The following is a 22302-nucleotide window of genomic DNA, read 5'->3' as shown; positions in this document are numbered from 1 at the left end:
TCCGACAAAATGCCAAGTAACGCATATTTTATTTTTTTCATAAAAAGACAGGGATAAGTCACAAAGCAACAATAATTTTCTGTCTAAAAACTAGTTTTCCTTAATGTGAAATACTACTTTGTCACTGGTAAATGTTTTTTTTTTTGTCAAGTAGCTACAATACCGATGGTTTCTGTTTGGGTTCAAATCAGTTCGCTAACAAACAGGTTATCTAAACAGGGATTCATACTTTCCTCATGGAAAAGTGCAGGAAAACAGCAAGTGAGAGGCATCTACTTCAAAAAGGCTTTACAAACTTGGTAATGTATTCAATATTTGACATCTCTAGCTGAGGCCTGGAAGCTTGTGTTCAGACATCACAGTACATCAAAATCACAAACAGTTCCTACTGTACAAATAAATTACTGTATAGCAGAACATGTTTAAAATAAAATAAAAAGACGGGGAAGGGCAAAGCCACATATATTAGGACAGCTGCCTTCATTTCATACATGTGGGTTTTGTTTTTTTTTGACAGATGAGCTTTTACTTATGTTGACCTCACTTGCCTGAACATCAGTGAACATTTTACATTAGAGCTGGATATACATACATGGACATTCTTCATACAATCATATGGAGGTCTGTGGTCTTACAAAGAATATCAAAACCTGAGATAAACAGACCAGAGCTAGTAAAACCTTATGTCAACCAAATATGTTCTAAGTAATTCTGAAATCTATGATATTGAACAAAACAAAAGCGCTCTAATGTTGTTAAATAAACTTGATGCATCACAAGAGGAAATGAATAACAGGAATTCAGGGCATCACGTGAGACGTATTAAAACAACTCAAAATTCAGCAAACGGCTCAGTGGTAACCTGCGATTTAATCCATGAATATGAATAACTTAAAAACGTCAAATTTTACAAATACTATAAAAACCATACTCCTATAAAATAGAGACATTTCAAAATAGATCAATTTTAATTCAAACTTTACAAGAATGTGTAGGCTACTGGTTCTTGGCTGGTTAGAGAATGAGAGACTGAAGTTTAGTTTTTTGTACCTGAGCAGTGAACAAAACCTAAGAATCTGGCCAAACGTGACCACAGAATACCTTTGTTCACATATTAATGCGAGGTATGCCACAAAAAAGTGTCCTGAATTAAACAGACAAGTAAACAAAAGTCCATTTCAATGCTGTTTTAACATTTTTCCTTGCAGCACCAGGGGAACAAATCCTGCCGAGAGTGACGTGTATTTGTATAAAATCAACAAGCACTAAGAAAATAAAAGCAAACATAACTGAGATCATTCAACTGATGATGCTGATTTCTTTAAAACCAATGAAAGTGTTCATGCTGAGCCTGTACAACACCAGGAAGATAAGCATCCGATCAGCAATGTGCAGTCCTAACCTACTAAGAACAACTGGAAATAAACCAAACAAAGAGGACAAAGTTTCATCTACTGTTGTCAATCATTTCGGGTGCAGTTTTTGGAGATTTTTCTTTTGTGAGCAGATGAAGTTGGTTCGTGTATGTTGTGTGTTGCTGTTTAACAGAAGGATTTCAGAGGTGATGAGCCAAACGATGACGGAGGGTCTTGGTTACAATGATGATGCTCCGCTGTGCTTCTCCTGCAAGACAGAATGGGTTTTAGAGCATCTTTTGAGATTTATATTTATATATATATCATTTTCAAATGAGAAGATTGAGGCCTCCCTTCAATACCAGGTTTCTGCAAGAGGTTAATATACTTTGCACACTGGAAATAACTAGAAAAACCTTAGTTACAGGTAAGAAAACAATTATGACCCATATATAGTTACTTTGAGATTTTGATCTTTACACAGATGAAACTATAAATGATCATTTAGATTCCTGTAAGCAGCTCATAGACCTCTGTTATTAATCTGGTGGGTCAGTTACTTTGGCTCAGGTAAAGGTGGAGCTCTCAGGTAAAGCTACAAATATTTGGAGCTACTTCTCAGTTGTAAGTTTAAGTTATCCCTGATGTGGGTTGCGGCTTGTAATTAAGGAGTGATGGTGGGTTCTGAAGCCAGACCAAACAAAGGGAGTCGTATATGAATATGCACGTACAACCACACAAGCCGCATCACTGCACTCTCCTGTCCCTTGTTCAACATCCTTGTTTGCTATTTTAACCCATCTGTTACCATAGACCAGGGGTCGGCAACCCAAAATGTTGAAAGAGCCATATTGGACCAAAAACACAAAAAACAAATAAAAAACAAAGTCTTGTATAAGCCTTAGAATGAAGGCAAATGGCAAAACGCGAAATGTCAAGAAAAAAGTAGAAATGTCGAGAAAAAATTTTTTGAGAAAAAAGTCGAAATGTTGAGAAAAAAGTCGAAATGTTGAGAAAAAAAGTCAAAATTTTGAGGAAAAAAGTCGAAATGTCGAGAAAAAAGTCAAAATGTCGAGGGAAAAAGTCGAAATTTCAAGAAAAAAGTAAAAAAGTCGAGCAAAAAGTCAAAATGTCAAGCAAAAAGTCAAAATGTCAAGATTAATGTTGAAGTACAATCTCGAGAAAAAAGTAGAAATGTTGAGAAAAAAGTCAAAATTTTGAGGAAAAAAGTCAAAATGTCGAGAAAAAAGTCGAAATGTCAAGAAAAAAGTCGAAAATGTCAAGATTAAAAAAGGAAAAAGGAAGAAATAAGAAGAAAAAAAGAAGGAAAAGAAAAAAAAAAGAAGAAAAAAGAAAGAGGAAAAAGAAGGAAAAAAAAGGTCAAACATTTTTTAAAAAGCTCCAGGGAGCCACTAGGGCGGCGCTAAAGAGCCGCATGCCGGCTCTTTGCCGACCACTGTCACAGAGTAGAGTTCATACCTTCTCCTGGTCAATATCCGAGTCGGCAGTTATAACGATTCTCTTCTCCATGCGAGTTTCTGTGGATCCACTTTTTATTACCTGTGTCAAGAACAAAATGTTCATTTTAGAGGCATAAACATAGTGTAAAAAGAAGAGGTTAGGACAGCAGGATTAATTGTGGCGACCTTTTTCGTGGTGGTGGTGGTGACTGCGCTGCCGCTGGTCGTCTCTGAGGTAACTGTCTTGGAACTAGATACTGCTGAGCCATCTTTGTTCTCTTCTGCTCCGTCAACTGTTGCCTGAGGAAACACCAAAAAGAGCACACTGAATTATCAGTTCAAACTAATTTTCCCCTGCCGTTATGGAGGGTGTAGTGGTGCGTCATGCTGGTTGCAGAGCCCCCGTCCACGGCCCCGCCCAGATCTGCTCATCATCAGCTTGCTATCTTCTCTATTTAACCTGACTGCCTGTATCTGAGGCAGATCTGGGCCGAGCAGCTGCTGGAGCCCCTACCTTTGAAGACTCGTAGGTGACGGTCTTGGTCGGGACAATAGGCACCTCTCTGGTGGAGATGTCGCTGGATAAGGAGTTGGAGACGGCTGTGATGGTGACAGTCTGGGTCTGCACCAGAGGGGGCTGTGAATGGGAGCATAGCCCCGTGAGCGGCTGTTTAACCACACAGTTTGCACCTCACAGGAAACATTTTCATCAACGCCATGCAATCCCAGCGGTGCTTTGTTTTCACCACCAGCTCTTTCCTCTCACCAAAATAGTTTATTATTATTTTCCCAACAAGACAATCACATTAGTTTTCCTCCCACCACCATTAAAAGAAAATATATATAAAGCCATAAGTGAGTTGGAAGATGAGAAGTAGTGTTGTCCCGATCGATCAGCCCCGATCACGGCATTTTCAAAACATCGGTATCGGCCAAAGTATCGGGACATACCTAGTTATTAATGTTTTTAATATATATTAAATCGTTTTATATATCGTTGTATTTATCGTCACTTCCGGCCGATGACCAGCGAAGTAAACGAAACTAACATGGTTTACATGTTTGAATTGTGAAGTTTTATGTATGTTCATGTTGCATTAAGGTGCTGCTATTCATTTCATGCCATTCAGAATGTTGCACTAAGGTTAAGCCAAAAAGTATTTTAATTTTCTTGTGTTTGTGAGTTTGACTGGATCTCATTCAACTACCTCTATTGAAGTTAAATTTATTTATTTTTGTTATTGCACTATTCTGCACTTTTTATTTTAATTTACAATTTCATGTTTTTACATTTTGTGGCACCAGTGCTGATAAGCTTTGTTGAAATATATGTCCATGTTGTTCTCCAATGTACAATAAAAGAAACTTTGGATAATTTGAGTTTTAGTCCTCTTTTTTTTTTTTAAATGCATTGCCAAAATGTATCTGATTGGGAAAAAGTATCGGAAATGTATCGGAAGCCAAAAAAAGTGATCGGATCGAGAAAAATCCGGATCGGCAGATACTCAAACTCAAATGATCGGGATCGGATCGGATGTTAAAAAATCCTGATCGGGACAACCCTAATGAGAAGTGCTGACAATGTGCCAGAGTAGAATATCCCATCGCTACAGTAACCTGCCACCATAATCAAGAACTGCAGCAATACTGAGCAGAGGTGCTGGAAACGATGATTCACGTTTCACTTACACCACAGATTATTTAAGTGTCATGGTGCTGCAAAGGAGTGAGCGAGTGTAGCAACCAGAAACCCAGCAGAGAAAGAATCAGCATCACGCTGACGGAGTCAGGAGACTACCTGGGAGCAGCGTACGACCTGTGGACCATCACTCCAGAAATAAGAAGCCGGGGAAGAGCCAAGTATCCTCTCAGAAAACTCTGAGACTTCGGGACATGATCCTTCTTCCTCCTGGATCTCATCTAAAGCTCTACAGGAGGGCTCAAAGGAAGGAACCAGCTGTGCCATTTCCACCTCTACAACTGGTACCATGAGGGTCTCAAAAACTACAACCTCCTCTTGATCACTTGAATCTTCCTCAGCGGGAACACTGAGGGCTTCAGAGCTACCAGGCTCCCTCTTGGGGCTCAAAATGGAACTGGGTATGCCTGAAAAGTCCAAACTACTGCAGGTTTCCTTGTGAGCAGCCTTTGTCTCAGAACCTTTGCACAGAGGACTAATGCACACACTCTAAAAAAAAAAAAAAAAAAAAGACAAACACAGTCACTATGTGATGGATAGGGAGAGTATTACGAATAACAAGTAGAAGTTACATGGATTATAAAAATGTTTGCATGCAAGAACATCAATGCACAGTTGAGATATTGGGATGTACAACAGATGTCATAAAAGATGGCAGAGGTCTAATGGTTTTTATGTGACGAGATCTAACCTGGCCAGCCATCCTAATTCTTTTTCTCTTCAATGCAAATAATTCGTCTGGTTCCTTGGCTTCAACTTTGATTGAGTGAATTAAGCAAAGAGTGGGGTAGGAATGCTTGTGAATGAGGGTTATCGGTTTGGCCATAAAAATGTGATGAACCGATGTGTTTTTAGTAAATCTGTGGCAGTCGGACCCTCATCACACGAACCCTGCGGTGATCGGTTGGGCGTGATATGCTCGATTGTGAAAGGGTATGGCTGGCCGGGCTAGACGATTCATACACACAGCTTTACTTTGCAGAGTCTCTCCTTAAACACTTTAATACAACATACTGTACTTTCTAGATGGACACCAAACTCAGATTTAGCTTCATGTTGCATTTCTCATCAACAAGCTTATTTTTGGTTCATTCCATGCAAACTCATCTCACCAACCCCGTTCAGATCATGGATTTCCTTTAAATACTTTAAAAACATCTCACTGTTGTGAGATCGTTCATTTTCCTAAAGCTTAGATTGAGTTACTTTTGCATGTACGAACTTCTTAAGCTCGGCTTCTTCTATTCTTTATATGCCGTCGGCCGTGGAGCTGGTTTAAACACACCTATTTTTTAAAACGGTATTTTGTTTGTTCTTCCAAAAAGTAATATTCAAATGTGTTGATACTATTACATTGACAATACGTTAAAAAAAGGAAGACATTTTAATCGTATTTCATGATTTGATATTCTTGGAAAAAAAGAGAGAGGGGACAACACGTTAGCATCCTTTTCCCCGCTACAAAGTGTGAAGTGCAATTAAGTGTTTTTATTTCTTGTTGAATTGATAAGTAGGTATTTGTACCTTGTTGACCTCAGTGTTGAGTCTCTTTTGGTCCCAGATCTCTGTCTCTGTTTGGGACACCTCTCATCCAGTTGCATACAACACTTCTGCCATGGAAACATTTACAGGGACGTGTGTACCGCACCCCGAAACCCCAAGGATAATTAACAAATATATTTGTATAAATATATTATAGGAATATATTTGGATCATGAGGGTTTTGTTTCTCAGAAATGTTCAAAGTAAATTCATAACATGAACTGGGAGGGTTAGGTGGGTTAAATATGTCAGAAACAGATTTTTTTTTTAATATATAAAAGGTGGAAGAATTCCCTGAATTACATATACAACTACTAAAACATGCACTTGTAGTTTTTTTATATATATTATATTTAAATGACAAAATTCTCCTCATTAAAAAAAACAAAGAAAAAAACAATTTGAGCTGTAAATGGAATGCTTTTTATTCTTTGGTCAAAGTTGATCGTCAAAAAGTCATGCAACAAGGAATCTCTTGACACTGCTACATATAGTCTTTACAAATACTGGTGAAGGACAAATGAGACTATTAAGTACTATAACTGAGCTGCCTCATGGTTTCCCACCACAGGAAATACCATAGTTAGTGGTGACAAAGAGTACTAATGCATTCCCCAGAACTAGGGCCGCTGTTCGTAGTGCATACTTGATGTGTGTTCAGGAAAAAAGTCACAGTGATCAGCTTGTCTGAAGACAGCATCATAACTACTAACAATAGAAATGTACCCCAGCAGGTGTATAAAAACAGGCTCAAAGTGATGTGGTCAAACATTAAAAACTTCCAGATAAATACCAGCTATTAGGAATTATTTCAAATATCAAAGTCCATCACAGAAAAACAAAAGCCACAGTGGGATCGATTTATCATTTCCGGTCCTAACGAGTCGCTGGTCTGTTTCTGGCTGGAGAAACCAGAGAGATGGTGCGTCGATGAAAACAAGGAATCAAAGTCTTGTTCAACAGAAGTTTGAGAAAAAGGGTCAGCGTTTCAGGTGGAGCAGAGGATGAGGGATGAAGAATGCTGGAGTGATGTTGCAGAGAAGGCTAAAAGAAGAGGAGGGGAGGAGAAAGCTAGAGGTTGATGGGTAGATGGGCTAGATGCGATCTCCACGGGTCACTTTCCCACCTTTGTGGGGTTTCCGCAAAGTCGAGACGGCCCCTCAGCTGCGTTTGGAGTAGAAGTCTAGCAGGGGGCCGCGTGGGAGGCGGATGACAAACTGAGAGGGAGGAGGAGGAAGGAAGAGACATAAGAGGAAGAACTCTCAAATGTCTAAAATTACCGACTTTAAACTACATTTATTTTAGGGCTGTTCGATTAATCGATTTTAAATCGTAATCGCGATTATGTAATTAGAACGATGTTAAAACGTGAAAATCGTAAAATCGATTTTTCACTTTTTTTTTTTTTTTTTCTCCATGTCTGCACACATATTAATGATTGATACCATATTAATGATTGATGGAAATACCTCTCAATACCTGCGACAAGTGCCCCATGGGAGAGGCTCTTTAGTGTAGGAGGGGGCGTTGTAACTTGCCACCGGGCATCCCTCAAGCCAGATGCGGTAGACCGGCTCGTGTTCCTTGCAAAAAACTTGCAAATGTGAACAGCAAATGTAATGACTGACATTACACACCTCTACCTCCTTCATGGGTTGCATTATTATTTAGCATGCAAAGACCCAGTTTAGTTTAATTAGAAAATGTCTTGTTTTATTTAATTGGAAATATAACTTACTGTATGTTTGCAAGTGCTGATTTGCTGATTTTTTTTTCAGAGATAAAACTTTATATTTTATTATATTTTTTAAAACTTTTTTTCAACTTATTTTACAGAGTTTTGCACTTTATTCATTTATTTTTGGTTTAATAAGAGCAAAGTTTGCACTTAAAGCCCAATGTGGCAAATGTTCAATAAAAAAACAGTATATTTGAAATCATTTCTTTGCCTTTTGTCAATTCACAAAATAATCGTAATCGTAAATCGGATTTTGAGAGAAAAAAAAAAAATCAAGATTTTATTTTTGGGCAAAATCGAACAGCCCTAATTTATTTTATTCTTTTTTTTTTTAAACAGTATTTATAAATCTGAAATGAACTAGTTAGAGGGTACTGGAAAGCAATAAAAGCTATTAAAACTACTAATCTCAGACTAGATTAACCAGTCGCTTCATGTGGACAACTATCAATAAATATCAATAAAAATAACTAGTTTATCCAGAACATTTTAAGTTGATCCTATTTGACAACAGTTTTTTCCATAATGTTTGATTTGATAGACTGATTAATTAGCCTGTAAAAATGTGCATAAATGTGTCCACCACACCAGCACTAAACCACTAATCTGCTTACATCAAGCCCTTTTCACACTCGACCTTACTGCTCATTTTAAGCTCCGTTTATTTCACTTTTTGTTTTAGCACAACTGTGTCAGTGTGATGTGTTTGGAGGCATTAGTCTCCAAATGTAAAAGACATACGTCGTCATAAAGCACTCGACATGCAAGACATGCAAAAGGACACAATGCAAGACGTTATCAGTGCAACAACACTGGAGTTGTTTCTATACCACTGAAGTATTTAGGCAAAAATACTTATAATGGCAGCAATATGCAATATGAGACTGCTTTACAGTTGTCTGAGATCCCTGTGATATTTGTTTTATTTTAAATTTCTTCACGATAGTGGCATAATTCTCTGATGCAACTGTGAAGATTTGTCCCTTCATAGAAAAACAACTGAAGATTTGGAGAAAGAAGCAGCGTAAAACAAGAAGTTGCAGCAGCATGGGCGAAAAGAAGAAGAACAAAGCAGAAGTAGAAGAAAATGTTGGGGAAAGTAGGTGGGGGGAAAAAAAAGGGAAATGATGCTCTGTGTCAGGACGTGCAAACCTTCATGAAAGTGGTCATCTTTTAGTCATGCAGTTGTTTTCAGAGTCAGGTCTGTCAGTCATGCAACACCAACATGTCACGGTAGAGAGGCATCCAATGCAGACAAACATCCACACCAGGTCGTTTCTCAGAGTGGATAACCTTCCCCAAAGATGCCTCACTCACATCCGTCTTTGCAGTGACAGAACAAAACTATGAGCCCTATTCATCAAGTCCAACTGTATTCTTCATACACATGCATGTATTTCATACCACATGCCATGGCCTTGAATAGGACTGCACATGCACGCACACGAGCAAACAGAGAACTGACAGAGGCGGCTGCAGGAGCCGAGTCCTCCCTCTCTGCCAATTTCCTCTCAATTAGATATCATTTTCACAGCAATACAAACCTAGAAGAACTAAAAACTTACAAAAATCTACCCAGCTACTGTCGGCTTTAAAATTACAAAAGGTTTTGTTTGGATTAATAAAAAATAAGAAAATATAGCCATGGAATTCATTTGTAGAAACTCTCTCTCATTCCTGAAGTGAAAGACTTGACCTAAATTGAAAGGACGGGCTGGTTTTCATGGGAGACGTACCCCATCAGCACTTGGCAGCGGCTGACCGTTGATGCCCAGGGTGCGGAACGGAGAGTGTGTGGACAGGCGCTTGTCCCACTCGCTCGGCCTCGGCTCCGGGACGGTTTCCATGAAGTTCCTCTTCAGCTCGCTGATGCTGGCGTGGTGCCTGAGCAGTTCCTCCTGAGGCTTATCGAACTCCTGGAGGAAGAAAAGGCGGGAGCGGAAGGACACGGAGGAGGAGGGGGCGGGAATTTTGCACATGGAGCACAAAAGAAAATAAATAATAAGGGAATTTTAAATAAAAAAAGAGGGGGGAGATTGGGATTTGTTTGGAGAGAGAGAGATTGAAAAACAGGAGAAATAAAAAAAGTCAGATTGTGCCATTTTCTTGCTACTGTGAATGTTTTTTGCTGCAGGTAAATAAAAAAGCTGAAGCAGGGTTAACAGGTGCTTCTAAGACAACATAAATTAGAAAAAGGAGCATTGATTACAATGTTTGTACTTCTTGATAGAAGTACAAATGTTTGTGGTTCCTTGATAGATTATCAGCAACTCCTTGTCAGACTGCAAATTAAGTCTGGCACAGACTGCGGAGTGAGTGCCATGATTTATCAAAGCTGATTATTACTGGAGCGCTGGGCATGTAGAAACTATGAACTACCTCGCACAGTTATATCCATTTCAAAGCATTTGCGCTTACAGTGAAACAATTGAAGAAAAAACAGGCTGCAAATCAAAGAGCGGGAGAGATGATGAAAGCAGACATGGTGCAGGTTTTCAGAGACAAAGCCTCGCTATAAATGGAAACCAGTTCATTTAGGGCAAATGAACAGACGCAGCAAGAGAAGCAGTGATCTGGCAACATTTAGTACCAAGTCCATTTTCATAGACAAGTGCAAAGATGGTGAAAGCCATACGGTTGAACATCCTGCAGATGGTTTTAACTGCTCAACAGGACCTGTTGTGATTCATAATAAAAGCATTTCTCCACACATCATTTTGGTCATACATCGCGCACAGCAAAGATGTATAAGTCCCATTTGCATAATTGCTACAAAGCTGCAATGCATTACACCTTCAGAGTTGGAAATGTATACAGAGCAAAAGCATGAGCAGGAGAATACTGATGATCCAGAAGAAAAATGATTCCAGCTACAAATGGAGCTATGTGACCAGCTAAAGACGTCCGGAGAAGTTCATCGCCCAGATCCCGACTTCAGCGACGGTATGACGTGCACCGATCCTAACAAGTCTGGTAAAACCAGTGCAAGCCTAAGAATCCTGATCATAACCCAGTTCTTCAAACCAGTTCAGCAGCACTCTCCTGATCAACTTGATTAGGGTTATTTTGCCACACAAATGATCGTTTGTTGCCAGTTGCAAAAAGTGAGTCATGCTACAGTACATGCAAGCGTGAGATTAAACGTGTAGCCAGTGCACCAAAGAGCAAGAAAATGCAGCTGGAGACCGACATCTCCAAAACGAATACCAACCTCCAGCATTAAAAGGCTATGTCTGACATAAATTGAGTCACCCTCAATTTTCTTAGCTCTTTTCTGTGAAGGATGAAGAGAACAAAATAAAAAAAAAAGTTGGGTTGGTTTCAGTTTCCCGGTATGCTGGCATCCTACCTCTAAACTTTGAACATGCACACTACAGAGTTCCCTCAAGGGTTAAGACAAGAAACAAGAGAAGTTGGGAGGTGTGCATGCAAAATCGTCTGGTGCAAAGTAATCACAAGGGCCAAAACGGCACTATACCAGCAAGGCGAAGAATAAATGACTATGGATAACCAATGTAGGGTTTCTAGGTTTGTAACGAGTAAAGAAACAGTGATGAAGTAGCAATACATCTGACAAATAATCCATTAGTCTAAAATCATGCATGTGTGCATTCCAGTGTTTTTAAAACAGCAAGCAATGAGAAGAAAATGAATGCTTTTGGACACGTTAAAACAGCTATTATGTGTAAAAACGGCCTATTGACTAAATATACAGTCTTCTACTGAGACCACTAACTCACAGTTTACATATTTGAGAAATTACTGTATTTTCTGCCTCTTACAATACACTTTATGTGCACCGAACCTGCTGTAGAGTTCATTTAGACCTAGTTGTGTGGAAGCACAACATGAAAAGAGGATGACATTAGTCTTTTGGATGAGAAGCTGAATCATCAGAATGGAGGTGGAGAAATGGCTACGGCAACTTGTGCGAGAATCTGACCTTTCGCATTTTCACGCCCTCCACGCTCGTCTTCTCAAACTCGTGCTACCCCAGGGGAGGAGAGAGGAACAACACGTTAGCATCCTCTGCTCGTCGGCTTTGACGCGTCACGTTTGGGCCTTAGAGCGGCACGGCATGCAACAGGCCTTTGTCTGACACTAACCTGAATGTCCCCATTGATGGTGGAGATCAGTGAAGAGTCTACTTCTCTCTGCTCCACAGAGACAGAGACACAGTTCACACTCAGACACAGAGAGAAATCTCTGCTCTCCATGTTTTAAACGCTAAAACAAGCAGGCTTCTTTACCAATCACAATATCCTACAAATACTGCATCTATGAACACCTCATAAATAATCTGTTGAACCTTTTGCTGGTAAAAACTATTGTATGGTTTAGTACAGGAGTCGGCAACCCGCGGCTCTGGAGCCGCATGCGGCTCTTTAGCGTCGCCCTAGTGGCTCCTGGAGCTTTTTCAAAAATGTTTGACCCTTTTTTTTTCTTCTTCTTTTTTTTTCTTTCTCTTTTTTTTCTCTTTTTTTCTTCCCTTTTCCTTTCCTTTTTAATCTCGACATTTCGACTTTTTTCTCAAAATTGTACTTCAACATTAATCTCGACATTTCAACTTTTTTCTCGAAATTTTGACTTTTTTCTCGACATTTCAACTTTTTTCTCAACATTTAGACTTTTTTCTCAACATTTCGACTTTTTTCTCGAGAGTTCGAATTTTTCCTCGACATTTCAACTTTTTTCTCGGAATTTTGACTTTTTTCTCGACATTTCACCTTTCGCCATTTGCCTTCATTCTAAGGCTTATACAAGACTTTTCATTTTTTGCGGCTCCACACATATTTGTTTTTTGTGTTTTGGTCCAATATGGCTCTTTCAACATTTTGGGTTGCCGACCCCTGGTTTAGTATAATCCTTTATTTCCCATGCACTTGGAGACCTTTGTTGAATTTACATCCCAAACATGGAGAAGAGGGATCACAGAAACCAAATACCTTCACCTCTGCCACGGCCTCAATCTTTGAAGGCTCCACAGCTTCTACGGTGACCTCCAGCTTCCTGTCCTCCTGGCGGCTGGTCTTGATGGGGGTGGAGGTCTGGGGCTGCTCGAATGGAGCCATCGGGATCCCGGCCTCCGCCAGAGCGGCCTGGGAGAAGACTGGAGCGCTGACAGGACGGGCGCCCCTCTGAGTGCTCACAACTAGACAAAATGCAGAGAAAATATGTTTAGGCACAAGCTGTTTGTGTTTAGTTTTTTGGGCAGGATGGGATCAGGGGGAGCGGAGAACCCATACAGATTTGATCAAATAAGCCGTCACACATTGAGACACATCAAGCCAGGTTATACTTACTGTACTCATTCAAATCCTGTAAGGGTATACTGTACCGTAATAGTTTCCAATACTCTCTCTTAAAAAGTCACGCATGTGAAAACTGAAGGTGGGCAAGAAGCAGATGTCCTTAAAATGGAGCGAAAGAAGCAGCGTGATTTAGTCCTCGTTACAATCCAGCGGCGGATGTGACGGCGGATGATGTTAGGCTGCGCGTAAAGCCGTAAATGAGGCTGAAGCTTTGAAATGTTGAGATTAGGAAAGCGTTACTTCTTCAATCTGCGAACAACGGCGCAGCACTTGGAGCTCCTCTGATTCTGACAAAAGTGAAATGCCGTCAATGGACACTTTCTCCCTCGGAGGAGAAACCAGTGTCCAGCAAGCGTTAGTATGCGTTGTATGGAGCCGAGGAGGCCGCGTGTGAGGTGTCCATTGCCAGCAAAAGAAAACAAAAAAAAAAGAAGAAAAAACACACCCAAACAAGTAAAAAATAAAAAAAAATACCTGACTTTTTGAGGTCAACATCTAGCAGAACAAACCAATCATCACTGAGACGTGTTTGTGTGAGCGGTTGCCGTTCTGCCAGGATTCGCTGCTCAAACTGTGGTCTCTTCTCAGAAATAGCAATCCTTGTTGCGGTTGTTGCGGCTGCAGGAGCTGGAAGTCTGACACCTGCTGGGATCTGGATTCGTTCATGCGCAGCGGCTAACACAAATACACAAGCAGGTGTTAATGGTATGAAAGAAGAACAAAACAATATGACAACGCTTTGAAAACAACATCACTGCCATATATGAATGAGATCACACAAAATATTACACTAGAAAAACCTCAGCCAGAGGTATTTGCGTGTGTAACGGGACGACGTTCTTTAATATATACCTTCTTTCTTAGGGGACACATCCAGGAAAACAAACCAATCATCCTCCAGCTCTGCCAGCGCTGGACGCGCCGGCACCACCTCCCTCTGCTGCTGCGCCTCCTTCACTATCGTAACTCTCCGCTCGGAGACGCGCAACTCTTTAGCTGGTTTCACTTCAGGACGCAAACCAACGCGGTCATCAACAGCCACTGAGTAAGAGTATACACAAGTGAGGCCAAGTTAGACGTCACGCAGAAGAGCAAACCCAGCTGAATCCTTTGGTTCCCGCCTTCTTCCTACTATTATCCCTCAAATCCTTCTAGACTAGGGGTCGGCAACCCAAAATGTTGAAAGAGCCATATTGGACCAAAAACACAAAAAACAAATATGTCTGGAGCCGCAAAAAAAGGAGTCTTGTATAAGCCTTAGAATGAAGGCAAATGGCGAAAGGCGAAGTGTCGAGAAAAAAGTTGAAATGTTGAGAAAAAGATTGAAATGTCGAGATTAATGTTGAAGTATAATCTCCAGAAAAATGTTGAAATGTCGAGAAAAAAGTCGAAATGTTGAGAAAAAAATCCAAATGTAGAGAAAAAAGTCAAAATTTCGAGAAAAAAGTTGAAATGTCAAGAAATAAGTCGAAATGTCGAGATTAAAAAGGAAAGCAAAAAGGAAGAAAAAAAGGAAAAAAAGAAAAAAAGAAAAAAAAAGAGAAAAAAGAAGAAAAAAAGGAAAAAAAGGAAAAACATTTTTGAAAAAGCTCCAGGAGCCACTAGGGCGGCGCTAAAGAGCCGCATGCGGCTCTAGAGCCGCGGGTTGCCGACCCCTGTTCTAGAGTAAATATCCGCCTCTGACACCAACTAAAGCAGGTGTTTTCAGTTGTGCTCTATGTAAAGTATTGACATTAAATATGTCTTAGACATATAATTACAGGGTATGTTTCTGTCTCATACATACAAACCAGCAGAATACCTGATACTTTAGCTGGAGCATGGAGCAGGACAAACCAGTCATCATCTACTTTTGGTAATTGCAGTGCGCCAGCCGACCCCACAGGTGGCCGCACATCCTCCACGGTGAGCCGTGGTTTTGGTTCAGCGATTGCTGCCACCTTAACGGCAGGCCGAACCACAGGAACTGACACTGGAACATAAACATCAATCAATCCGCTGCAAATGTTTGTAGCAACACAGTCCGCAGCCCCTTTGGCAGTGAGAGGTACCTGCTGGTGTGGTGGGTGGTTTTTCTCGGGTGACGCCAAACAGGTCGACCCAATCATCCCCTCCTTCTCTCTCAGACTGTGGTGGAATTTGGCTCGGTCTAATTCCAGAAATCCCTGTCCCGACTTGCATGTCGTCCACGGCAAATACCACCTTCTTGTATGTTCTAGTCTCTGCTTTTGTCACCTCAACCTTTAACGTCTTCTTCACGTCCTGAACAACTTCAGCTGGAGTGACTGGCACAAACATTGTGAAAGAATCCGAGTGTCACCAACGTAAAAACAGAAAAGAGTAGATGTCTTGTCTGTATGGAGCTAGAACAGTCTCATAATTGACAAATGCACAGGACAAGTTTTACAAATGCACAGACCGATTTGCAAATACACACACAGTTTCACACGTGCACAGAACAATTCACACGTGCGTAGGACAAGATACACAAATGTATTTTTGATGCACACACAAATATAACCTGATTTACAAATGTTTTTTTGTCTGTGAGCTGCGCTGGATTTGTGTGTGAGTTTTGAGACTCTCCTGACGTGACTCGATCCACAAATAGGTTTTTTTTTAACGCGGAAGGATCTGCAACCAATCAGATGTCTTCCTTTGTTTCAGCCAATCATAAGAGCCAATCATATGATCTCCTCTCCATCCTGTTTATTTATATTTTATCTCCTGTTGCTGTTTATTTATCTTTACTCCACCAACTCGAAATATTAATCACTTTTCTAAGTGAACAGCGCTAACGCAGTTCAAACAGCAGGTCTATCCGCCCCTTTAATTTGATTGGTTTACGAGTAAATTGTCCCCCACGTGGGGTGCGCTCTTATGATTGGCTGGAACAAAGGAAGACATCTGATTGGTTGCAGATCCTTCCGCGTTAAAAAAAAACCTATTTGTGGATCGAGTCACGTCAAAGGAGTCTCAAAACTCACACACAAATCCAGCGCAGCTCACAGCAACATTTGTAAATCAGGTTATATTTGTGTGTGCATCAAAAATACATTTGTGTATCTTGTCCTACGCACGTGTGAATTGTTCTGTGCATTTGTGAAACTGTGTGTGTATTTGCAAATCGGTCTGTGCATTTGTAAAACTTGTCCTGTGCATTTGTCAATTATGAGACTGTTCTAGCTCCATATGTCTGAGGTGCAACCGTATGTGAATCGTCTACCTGTTGGTGTTACGGCGGGCTTTTCACGAATAGCATCAAACTGAATAAACCAGTCATCGTCCCGCTGCGGCAGTGGCTGGGCGTCCTGAGTTCTAACCTGATCAAGACCAATCTGAAACAACCTCTTCTCTACACGTTTTGTTTCAGCTGGAACATCTGGATAGAGTTTAGTCGGTGCAGGCACATAAACTGAAAAAGGACAAAAGTCACACATAAAAGTTGGACTATTATCAAACACAAGATGATCTTATGTTGACCAGTAACATTAAAGTAAAGGCGTTTCAAGGTTGCAGATACCTGGCGCCACATAAGAAGTCTCTTTAGAAACAACATCCAGCAGCAAAAGCCAATCATCCTCTCGCTCCGTCACTGGCTGGAATATTTCCTGCTGTGGAAGCCTCTCAGCCTCTTTCTTTGCCACCACAACTACAACCTCTCTCCTGGACTCTACTGCCTGGACCTGAGCCACAGCAGAAATGCTTTCCCTCTGATATGCCTGAGCATGTTTGGTCATGGAAACTATGGATAAAAAGTAACAGTTGTTGTGAGGCACTTCGGCGAAACAGGAAAAAACAAAAGAACTGTGAACAGAGATAATGAAAAGACATGTGAGGGCAAAAGCGTTGATACCTGTGGGCACAGATATAACTTCTCTGACAGGAACCTCCAGCAGCTCAAACCAGTCATCCTGTATCACGGTTGATACTTGTTTTATTTCTGTGTCCACTAATGCAACGACAATCCTTTTTTCTCTCTGCTCAACAACTATATCCTCCTTTAGAGATCGGCCCTCTGGAATCACTTCAACAAAAACAACACAAAAACTTTAGACACTTTGGATTGTAAAAGGACTCCTAGAAAAGCCCAGGATAACGGTTTGCTTTGATAAAACAGCGAGGCGGCCCGGGCGACTCTTGCCTCATACCTGGTGGTACATATGAGGTCTCTTTTGAAGGAACAGCCAGCAACACGGACCAGTCATCCTCTCTGTCTGCCACTGGCTTCTGGGGGACTTCTTCCAGATACCCTGGAGTCTCTTGTACTATCTGTCTCTCTTCCACCACCACCACCTTTTCCACGTATGCAGCTCCAACGACAGAGCCCATACTCTCACGGTCCAGCTGCGCTCTTCCCGTGGATCTAACTGATGTAACTGGTAAGTAGAGTCAGGACAGTGCGGTGAGGGGCCTCTATCGTGTAAGCAGGTAGGGCTGGGCGATATATCGAGATTTTAATATATATCGATATATTCTTCAATTCAATTCAATTCAATTTTATTTATATAGCGTCTAATACAACAGAGTTGTCTCTAGACGCTTTCCAGAGACCCATACCCAGAAAATGACCCCCGAGCAGTTATTACATAAACAATGGCAGGTAAAAACTCCCCTAGTGGGAGAAAAACCTTAAGCCAAACAGTGGCAAGGAAAAATATTCTCAAACGCGATATGGTACGAGACAATATCGTTTATATCGATTTAAAAAAAATATATATATATTATTTTTTTTAATGATTTTGATATAGCTTATTTTGTGACAAATTGACTTGAATGTTTTATTTGAGATTTGCACAAATGTTTTGTTATTTGCACAACTGTCAACCTCAGTGGAAAAGTCTGCCTGTTACTGTCTACATTGTATTAATTGCACAGTGTATTTTAATTTAATTGTTATGCAGGAAAGGGATATTTGTTTCATTTTATTCAAGAAGCATTTTTATTCTATATATGCAGGCAGTTTATTTTTATTTCATTTGTTTTATACATTTTGATATTGTGCAGACCTCTGTTAATAAAGGAACCTGTGTGACATTTGGCACGAGGCTTTGTATTAAAACTGACTGTTTTTTTAAGGGTTTGCCTCAGAAAAAAATGAAGCTAACAGAGATGCTATGCTATAATGCTTTGGGGGAAACCCCAATTATGGCACAGAAAAAATATCGATCGAGTATCGCCATTTAGCTAGAAAATATCGAGATATGACTTTTGGTCCATATCGCCCAGCCCTATAAGAAAGCACCAAAAGAAAAGGAGTAAAAGTTCTTTTTCAGAACCGTGTTCGGTTGCTTTGGCTTTACCTGGTGGTACGTAAGCAGATTTTCTGGGAGAAACATTCAGCAACACAGACCAGTCATCCTCTCTGTCTGCCACTGGCTTCTGTGGGACTTCTTCCAGATACCCTGGAGTCTCTTGTACTATCTGTCTCTCTTCCACCACCACCACCTTTTCCACGTACGCAGCTCCAGCGACAGAGCCAATACTTTCCCGGTCCAGCTGCGCTCTTCCCGTTGATACAACTGATGTAACTGGTAAGAAGAGTCAGGACAGTGCGGTGAGGCCTCTATCGTGTAAGCAAGCACCAAAAAAAAAGGAGTAAAAGTTCTTTTTCAGAACCGTGTTCGTAGGGCTGGACGATATATCAAGATTTTAATATATATGGATATATTTTCAAACGCGATATGGTACGAGACAATATAATTTAAATCGATTTAAAAAAATAATAATAATAATTTTTTTTTTTTTATGATTTTGATATAGCTTATTTTGTGACCAATTGACTTGAATGTTTTATTAGAGATTTGCACAAATGTTTTGTTATTTGCACAACTGTCAACCTCAGTGGAAAAGTCTGCCTGTTACTGTCTACATTGTATTAATTGCACAGTGTATTTTAATTTAATTGTTATGCAGGAAAGGGATATTTGTTTCATTTTATTCAAGAAGCATTTTTATTCTATATATGCAGGCAGTTTATTTTTATTTCATTTGTTTTATACATTTTGATATTGTGCAGACCTCTGTTAATAAAGGAACCTGTGTGACATTTGGCACGAGGCTTTGTATTAAAACTGACTGTTTTTTTAAGGGTTTGCCTCAGAAAAAAATAAGCTAACAGAGATGCTAACAGAGATGCTATGCTATAATGCTTTGGGGGAAACCCCAATTATGGCACAGAAAAAATATCGATCGAGTATCGCCATTCAGCTAGAAAATATCGAGATATGACTTTTGGTCCATATCGCCCAGCCCTATAAAAAAGCACCAAAAAAAAGGAGTAAAAGTTCTTTTTCAGAACCGTGTTCGGTTGCTTTGGCTTTACCTGGTGGTACGTAAGCAGATTCTCTGGGAGCAACATTCAGCAACACGGACCAGTCATCCTCTCTGTCTGCCACTGGCTTCTGGGGGACTTCTTCCAGATACCCTGGAGTCTCTTGTACTATCTGTCTCTCTTCCACCACCACCACCTTTTCCACGTACGCAGCTCCAACGACAGAGCCAGTACTTTCACGGTCCAGCTGCGCTCTTCCCGTTGATAAAACTGATGTAACTGGTAAGTAGAGTCAGGACAATGCGGTGAGCTGCCTCTATCGTGTAAGCAAGCGCCAAAAAAAAGGAGAACAGCGTTTGGTTGCTTTGGCTTTACCTGGTGGTACGTAAGCGGATTCTCTGGGAGAAACATTCAGCAACACAGACCAGTCATCCACAACTTCAACCAATGGCGGCTGTTGAAGGATCTCTGGCGGATGTTGAACATCCCTTTCTCTTGTTTGCTTCTCCTCTACTACAACCTCTGTCGTCTCCACAATCCTATAGCTGAAATACTCACTCCCCTCCACCTGAGCACTCTCCACGCCAGCAACTAGTCATGGGAGTGAAGACATACGGGAGTGAACATGTCATTGTGATATTATAATATTAGAGATTAGCACAGCTACTAAGCCGTTTACACACCAACATACTGTACCTGGTGGTCTGATAACTGCCTTGTATGGAGGATGGTGGAAAAGTTTGAACCAATCATCTTTATATGGCACCTGATCCTCTACCTGACTCTCTGTAACCTCCGTCTGTGTCCTCTCCTCCACTAACTCTCCCATGTCTGATGTCACACCAGACGCCCACTTCTCCTCTACGATGGTTACTTTCTTCTTAGCCCTACGTTCAACCTGCTGAAACGCTCCTGCAGAAGTGATGCCAGCAACATCTGGAGGGCTAAACTTCTCCTCCACTTCCCCCTGCCATTCTTTTTCTGATGTCACGGCCGATGGCCCCTTCTCCTCTACGATGGTTACTTTCTTAGTCCTACGTTCAACCTGCTGAAACTCCACCGCAGAAGTGATGCCAGCAACATCTGGAGGGCTGAACTTCTCCTCCACCTCCTCTTGCCATTCTTTTTCTATCTGACGTAGCTTCTCTCTCAAGCTGTCGTCTATCAGGCCCTCTTGTGTCATCCTCTCCCCCTCCTGCTCTTCTTCCTCTTCAGACAACAAACCTTTCAAAAACACCTTCTTTATTTGTTCATCCAAGTCCTCCTCTTCTGTCTCCATCATCCTCACAGTTCTCCTTACCACCACTTCTGTTTGACCTGTCAATCGTTGCTCCTGCTCCAAATAAATCTCTTCTTCTCTTAGCTTGTCCACCTCCTCCTTTCCCAACTCCTCCTCTATGACCTTCTGAAGTTTCTCTGCCATCTCATCAACCTCTTGGAGCCTTCCCTCCAGGTCCCTCACTTCTCTGATCCTGCTTTGTAAAACCTCCGCCTCTCTCAGTTTATCTACCAGGATAAGTGTTTCCTGACGCGTCTCAGTAACTTTCACAGTGGTAACTTCCTGTTCATCCTCTGGGATACCCTGCTTCTCCACGTGGAGATGGTATTCAGCTGGAAGGAGGAAAAAGTAAAGTGACACATTGATTCTTGAAAGGAGTTGACAGTGCGACACATATTTTCAGGCGGCCACGGTCAGGTGTTCACTAGGAATGGGCGATATTTTACCGTTCATGATAAACCGTCAAAAAAATTCCCCACGGTAAGAATTTGTCATCTCACGGTAAAAACAATAAATTCCTGTTGATGACGTTTTTGTGTAAAGATGATTTATGGTTCTGTGATAAATCCACGCAGAAGGTACGTGAAGGAAGGAAGGAAGGAAGGAAGGAAGGAAGGAAGGAAGGAAGGAAGGAAGAAAAGAGGAAGGGAAGAAGGAAGGAAAAAAAGAAGGAAGGAAGGAAGGAAGGAAGGAAGGAAGGAAGGAAGGAAGGAAGGAAGGAAGGGAGAAAAGAGGAAGGGAAGAAGGAAGGAAAAAAAGAAGGAAGGAAGGAAGGAAGGAAGGAAGGAAGGAAGGAAGGAAGGAAGGAAGGAAGGAAGGAAGGAAGGAAGGAAGGAAGGAAGGAAGGAAGGAAAGAGGAAGGGAAGAAGGAAGGAAAAAAAGAAGGAAGGAAGGAAGGAAGGGAGAAAAGAGGAAGGGAAGAAGGAAGGAAAAAAAGAAGGAAGGAAGGAAGGAAGGAAGGAAGGAAGGAAGGAAGGAAGGAAGGAAGGAAGGAAGGAAGGAAGGAAGGAAGGAAGGAAGGAAGGAAAGAGGAAGGGAAGAAGGAAGGAAAAAAAGAAGGAAGGAAGGAAGGAAGGAAGGAAGAAAAGAGGAAGGGAAGAAGGAAGGAAAAAAAGAAGGAAGGAAGGAAGGAAGGAAGGAAGGAAGGAAGGAAGGAAGGAAATGAGAAAACAAGGAAAGGAGGAAGGAAGGAGAGCAGGAGGATATAAGGAAGGAAGGAAGGAAGGAAGGAAGGAAGGAAGGAAGGAAATGAGCCAGAAAGAAAGAAAGAAAGAAAGAAAGAAATGAGCCTGAAAGAAAGAAAGAAAGAAATGAGCCTGAAAGAAAGAAAGAAAGAAATGAGCCTGAAAGAAAGAAAGAAAGAAATGAGCCTGAAAGAAAGAAAGAAAGAAAGAAGAAAGAAAGAAAGAAAGAAAGAAAGGAGCCTGAAAGAAAGAAAGAAAGAAAGAAAGAAAGAAAGAAAGAAAGAAAGAAAGAAAGAAAGAAAGAAAGAAAGAAAGAAAGAAAGAAAGAAAGAAAGAAAGAAAGAAAGGAAGATAAATTCCCGTTGATGACGTTTTTGTGTAACAAACATGGCGGATCTGAGAGCGAGATAGATTTATAGTTAAAAAGGTGGAGTTGAATTGGTATTTTTTTTATCGTCA

At 40.9% G+C, this 22302-nt stretch overlaps 1 protein-coding gene across 19 annotated transcripts in view; it reads right to left on the bottom strand.

Annotated features, from left to right (window-relative positions):
- Positions 1–12: 12 nt before the first annotated feature.
- The window catches only part of LOC133429235 (uncharacterized), a 43777-nt gene continuing 21487 nt past the window's right edge, over positions 13–22302 (bottom strand). For 3 of the 19 annotated variants that reach the window (XM_061716615.1, XM_061716611.1, XM_061716613.1), the window contains exons 14-35: positions 20077–20991; positions 19756–19971; positions 19432–19659; positions 18410–18637; positions 17258–17485; positions 16963–17133; positions 16630–16851; positions 16333–16521; positions 15158–15391; positions 14908–15078; positions 13959–14147; positions 13581–13781; positions 12741–12946; positions 11901–11951; positions 11738–11782; positions 11006–11068; positions 9531–9710; positions 4614–5003; positions 3330–3452; positions 3002–3115; positions 2835–2915; positions 13–1623 (exon numbers count right to left, since the gene is read on the bottom strand). In XM_061716615.1, coding sequence (XP_061572599.1) covers positions 1594–1623; positions 2835–2915; positions 3002–3115; positions 3330–3452; positions 4614–5003; positions 9531–9710; positions 11006–11068; positions 11738–11782; positions 11901–11951; positions 12741–12946; positions 13581–13781; positions 13959–14147; positions 14908–15078; positions 15158–15391; positions 16333–16521; positions 16630–16851; positions 16963–17133; positions 17258–17485; positions 18410–18637; positions 19432–19659; positions 19756–19971; positions 20077–20991 — 4475 coding nt within the window. In that variant the 3' untranslated portion in view covers positions 13–1593. Of the gene's footprint in view, positions 1624–2834; positions 2916–3001; positions 3116–3329; positions 3453–4613; positions 5004–6394; positions 7274–9530; positions 9711–11005; positions 11069–11737; positions 11783–11900; positions 11952–12740; positions 12947–13580; positions 13782–13958; positions 14148–14907; positions 15079–15157; positions 15392–16332; positions 16522–16629; positions 16852–16962; positions 17134–17257; positions 17486–18409; positions 18638–19431; positions 19660–19755; positions 19972–20076; positions 20992–22302 lie in introns of those variants that run through there. The other 16 variants (XM_061716612.1, XM_061716614.1, XM_061716628.1 and 13 more) reach the window with 16 other exon arrangements.

The sequence above is a fragment of the Cololabis saira genome, chromosome 3 (assembly GCF_033807715.1).
Source record: "Cololabis saira isolate AMF1-May2022 chromosome 3, fColSai1.1, whole genome shotgun sequence".
Taxonomy (NCBI): Eukaryota; Metazoa; Chordata; class Actinopteri; order Beloniformes; family Belonidae; genus Cololabis; species Cololabis saira.
The sequence above is the reverse complement of the archived record's forward strand: the minus strand, read 5'-3'. Positions and strand labels throughout refer to the sequence as shown.